The sequence below is a fragment of the Calidris pugnax genome, unplaced genomic scaffold (assembly GCF_001431845.1).
Source record: "Calidris pugnax isolate Ruff unplaced genomic scaffold, ASM143184v1 scaffold299, whole genome shotgun sequence".
Taxonomy (NCBI): domain Eukaryota; kingdom Metazoa; phylum Chordata; class Aves; order Charadriiformes; family Scolopacidae; genus Calidris; species Calidris pugnax.
Window position 1 is genome coordinate 341 of NW_015091008.1, and position 3651 is coordinate 3991.

Consider the following 3651-nt stretch of genomic DNA (forward strand, 5'->3'; position numbering starts at 1 on the left):
CAGGAGGGGGGGGGGATTAACGGCCTGGATTTGGTGGGGGGGGCTGGGCTAATTACTATTAAAGGCTGGGGGGGCCGGGGAGCAGGGATGTGGCTGTGCCATGGCTCCCAAGACGGTGCTGATCACCGGCTGCTCCTCGGGCATCGGGCTGGCGCTGGCCGTCCGGCTGGCACAGGACAAGCGGCGCCGCTTCCGAGGTGAGCGGGGGGGTGGGGGGAGATCCCCCCCCCTATTCTGGGGATCCCCATCATTCCCAGGGCGGGGGGGAGACCCCAACGCGGGGGCTGAGCCTCCTGTGCCCCCAGTGATCGCCACCATGAGGAACGTGGGCAGGAGCGGGGCGCTGGCGGCGGCGGCGGGGCCGGCCTTGGGCCGGACGCTGGAGATCAAGCAGTTGGATGTCTGTGATGAGGGCTCCATCCGCGCCTGCCTCGACAGCATCCCCGGGCGCCACGTCGACGTCCTGGGTGAGCCCCGGGACCCCCCCTCCCCTCCCACCGCGTCCCCCTGGTCCCATGCGCTGGGGAACCCCCGTGCTGGGGAGTCCCCTCCATTCTGGGGACCCTCCTCCATTCTGGGGACCCCCCCTTTGCACCAGGGACACCCCATGCACTGGGGACTGTCCATGTCAAGCTTGGACCATGGTGGGGACCCTCCGTGTTGGGGAGTCCATGTTGACTGTCCATGTCAAGCTTGGACCCTCAGGGTGGGGGCACTGAGTGTCAGGGACACCCCATGCACAAGGGACCCCCAGACCCCATGTACTGGGAACCCACTTTGACAGGGACACCCCGTGCACCAGGGACCCCCCAAACCCCATGCACTGGGGACCCACTTTGACAGGGACACCCCATGCACCAGGGACCCCCCAGACCCCATGCACTGGTGACCCTCTGTGACAGGGACACCCCATGCACAAGGGACCCCCAGATCCCATTCACTGGGAACCCTCTGTGTCAGGGACACCCCATGCACCAGGGACCCCCCAGACCCCATGCACTGGTGACCCTCTGTGACAGGGACACCCCATGCACAAGGGACCCCCAGATCCCATTCACTGGGAACCCTCTGTGTCAGGGACACCCCATGCACCAGGGACCCCCCAGACCCCATGTACTGGGGACCCACTGTGACAGGGACACCCTATGCACCAGGGACCCCCTGACCCCCACGTACCGAGGACCCCTCTGTGCAAGTGACAACCTGCACCAGGGACCCTCTGTGCTGGGGACACCCCCTGCACCAGGGACCCTCCACACCCAGGGCATCCCATGCTGGGGACCTTCCGTTCATCGAGGACCCTCTGAACACGGGGTACAGGACCCCCCAGGACAGAGGACCCCCCTGCTGACACCCCGTCCCCGCAGTCAGCAACGCCGGGGTGGGCATGGCGGGTCCCCTGGAGTGCCAGAGCCTGGCGGCCATGCAGAGCCTCATGGACACCAACTTCTTCGGCCTCGTCCGCCTGGTCAAGGAGGTGCTGCCCGACATGAAGCGGCGCCGCGGGGGCCACATCGTGGTCATCAGCAGCATCATGGGCCTGCAGGGTACGGGTTGGGGGTCGGGGTGCCTTGGTGGGACCAATTCCACCCCCCCAAGCCCTGACGGGGACCCTCCACCCCATCCAGGCATCGTCTTCAACGACATCTACGCGGCCTCCAAGTTCGCGGTGGAGGGTTTCTGTGAGAGCCTGGTGGTGCAGGCGCTGCGCTTCAACGTGGCGTGAGTGCCGGGGGGGCTGGGGGTGGGTTTGGGTTGTGCTGGAGTCCCCAGCGTCCCCTTTTCCCCCCCTGAGCAGGATCAGCCTGGTGGAGCCGGGGCCGGTGACGACGGAGTTCGAGGCGAAGGTGTATGAGGAAGCTGAACGTGCCGACTACTCGAGGACCGACCCCGAGACAGCCGACATCTTCACCAACCTCTACCTGAGGAACTCCAAGGATGTCTTCGCCAGCCTGGGCCAGACCCCCGAGGACATCGCGGAGGTGACAGACGGGTGGCCCCACCAGGCTGGGTGATGCCCTCTTCCCACCCCCCCCACCCCAGCCTGGCAGCCCCTGGTTGGGCTGGGCTGTTTAGAGAAGCTCCAATTAGCCCTAACGAGGAGCAGTGACCCCCAGCTGGTGGTGGGGCAGTGGTCCTGCCCTCATAACTCCTTCCTCCCCACACTGAGCTCCATCCTGATGGGGCTGAGCCCGGCTGGGAATGGAGACGATGAGGATGAGGATGAGGATGAGGATGAGGATGAGGATGGGGATGGGGATGGGAAGGGAATGGGGATGGGAATGGGGAAGGGATGGGATAGGAATGAGGATGGGAATAGGAATGGAATAGGAGTGAGGATGGGAAGAGGGTGGGAATGGGAACAGGATGGGGTGGGGTTAAGGAAGTGATTTAGGGGATGAAGACAGGGATGGAAAGGGGTTGGGATGGGAATGGGAATGAGGCTGGGAATGAGGATGTGAAAAAGGTGGGGATGAGGAGTGATGGGATGGGGTCAAGGATGCAATGAAGTGGGATGGAGATGGAGATGCAGTTGGGGATGGGAAAGGGGTTGGGGTGAGAAAGGGGATGGGAAAGGGGCTGGGATGAGAAAGGGGATGGGAAGGGGCTGGGATGAGAACGGGGATGGGAAGGGGCTGGGATGAGAACGGGGATGGGAAGGGGCTGGGATGAGAACGGGGATGGGAAGGGGCTGGGATGAGAACGGGGATGGGAAGGGGCTGGGATGAGAACGGGGATGGGAAGGGGCTGGGATGAGAACGGGGATGGGAAGGGGCTGGGATGAGAACGGGGATGGGAAGGGGCTGGGATGAGAACGGGGATGGGAAGGGGCTGGGATGAGAAAGGGGATGGGACAGGGGTTGGGATGAAAATGGGGATGGGAAAGGGGTTGGAATGAAAATGGGGATGAGAAGGGGTTGGGATGAGAATGGGGATGAGAAAGGGTTGGGATGAAAATGGGGATGGGACAGGGGTTGGGATGAAAATGGGGATGGGAAGGGGCTGGGATGAGGAAGGGGTTGGGATGAGAAAGGGGATGGGAAAGGGTTGGGATAGGGATGCATCCGAAGACGGGAATGGGATGGGGAGGGGGATGCAGGTGGGATGGGGACAAGGAGAGGAGACGGGCCTGGAAAGGGAGGTGACAATACCATCCCCACGTGCAGCACACGCTGCGGGTGATCGAGGCCGCCCGGCCGCCTTTCCGGCACCAGACCAACGTGGCCTACACGCCCATGGCCGCCCTCAAACACGCCGACCCCAGCGGCGCCCTCATGACCGACGCCTTCTACAAACTGGTCTTCAAGTACGACGCGGTGCTGCGGCTCAGCCTGCGCGCCATCCGCCTGCTGCGCTGGAAGGCACAGAAGGTGAAGGAGGGCGCCCGCCTCCTGGGCTTCAAATAGCCCCCCCGGGGGCTACCAACACCCCCAGGGCACTGGCGGAGGCGAGACCCCCGGGGTTGGGGGGGAGGTTGATGATGGTGGTGGTGGTTGGGGGGGCAGCGGGGCTGGGACCTGAGCAGGGTTTCGTTTCCTGCTCCCGGCTCGAAATAGCAGCCGCCGCCGCTCTATTAAAATCGGGAGTGGTATTTTTAACCAGCGCCGGGTGAAAAAAAAAGCAGAGCGGCTTCCTCCCAGAGCGCAGCGG

The 3651-nt window shown here is 64.0% G+C and overlaps 1 protein-coding gene across 1 annotated transcript; it reads left to right on the top strand.

The window, feature by feature from the left end:
- Positions 1 to 75: 75 nt before the first annotated feature.
- On the top strand, positions 76 to 3447 carry LOC106895950 (retinol dehydrogenase 8-like). The gene is made up of 6 exons (XM_014955631.1): positions 76 to 197; positions 306 to 467; positions 1368 to 1547; positions 1629 to 1722; positions 1799 to 1982; positions 3168 to 3447. The coding sequence occupies exons 1-6, from the start codon at positions 101 to 103 to the stop codon at positions 3405 to 3407; spliced, it is 957 nt and encodes a 318-aa protein (XP_014811117.1). The 5' UTR covers positions 76 to 100; the 3' UTR covers positions 3408 to 3447.
- Positions 3448 to 3651: the final 204 nt, after the last annotated feature.

Coding starts and splice junctions, on each gene's coding strand:
- LOC106895950 (XM_014955631.1), top strand. CDS start 101: ATGGCTCCCAAGACGGTGCTGATCACCGGCTGCTCCTCGGGCATCGGG. Junction 1,548..1,628: donor CAGCATCATGGGCCTGCAGG/GTACGGGTTGGG, acceptor CACCCCATCCAG/GCATCGTCTTCAACGACATC. Junction 1,723..1,798: donor GCGCTGCGCTTCAACGTGGC/GTGAGTGCCGGG, acceptor CCCCCTGAGCAG/GATCAGCCTGGTGGAGCCGG.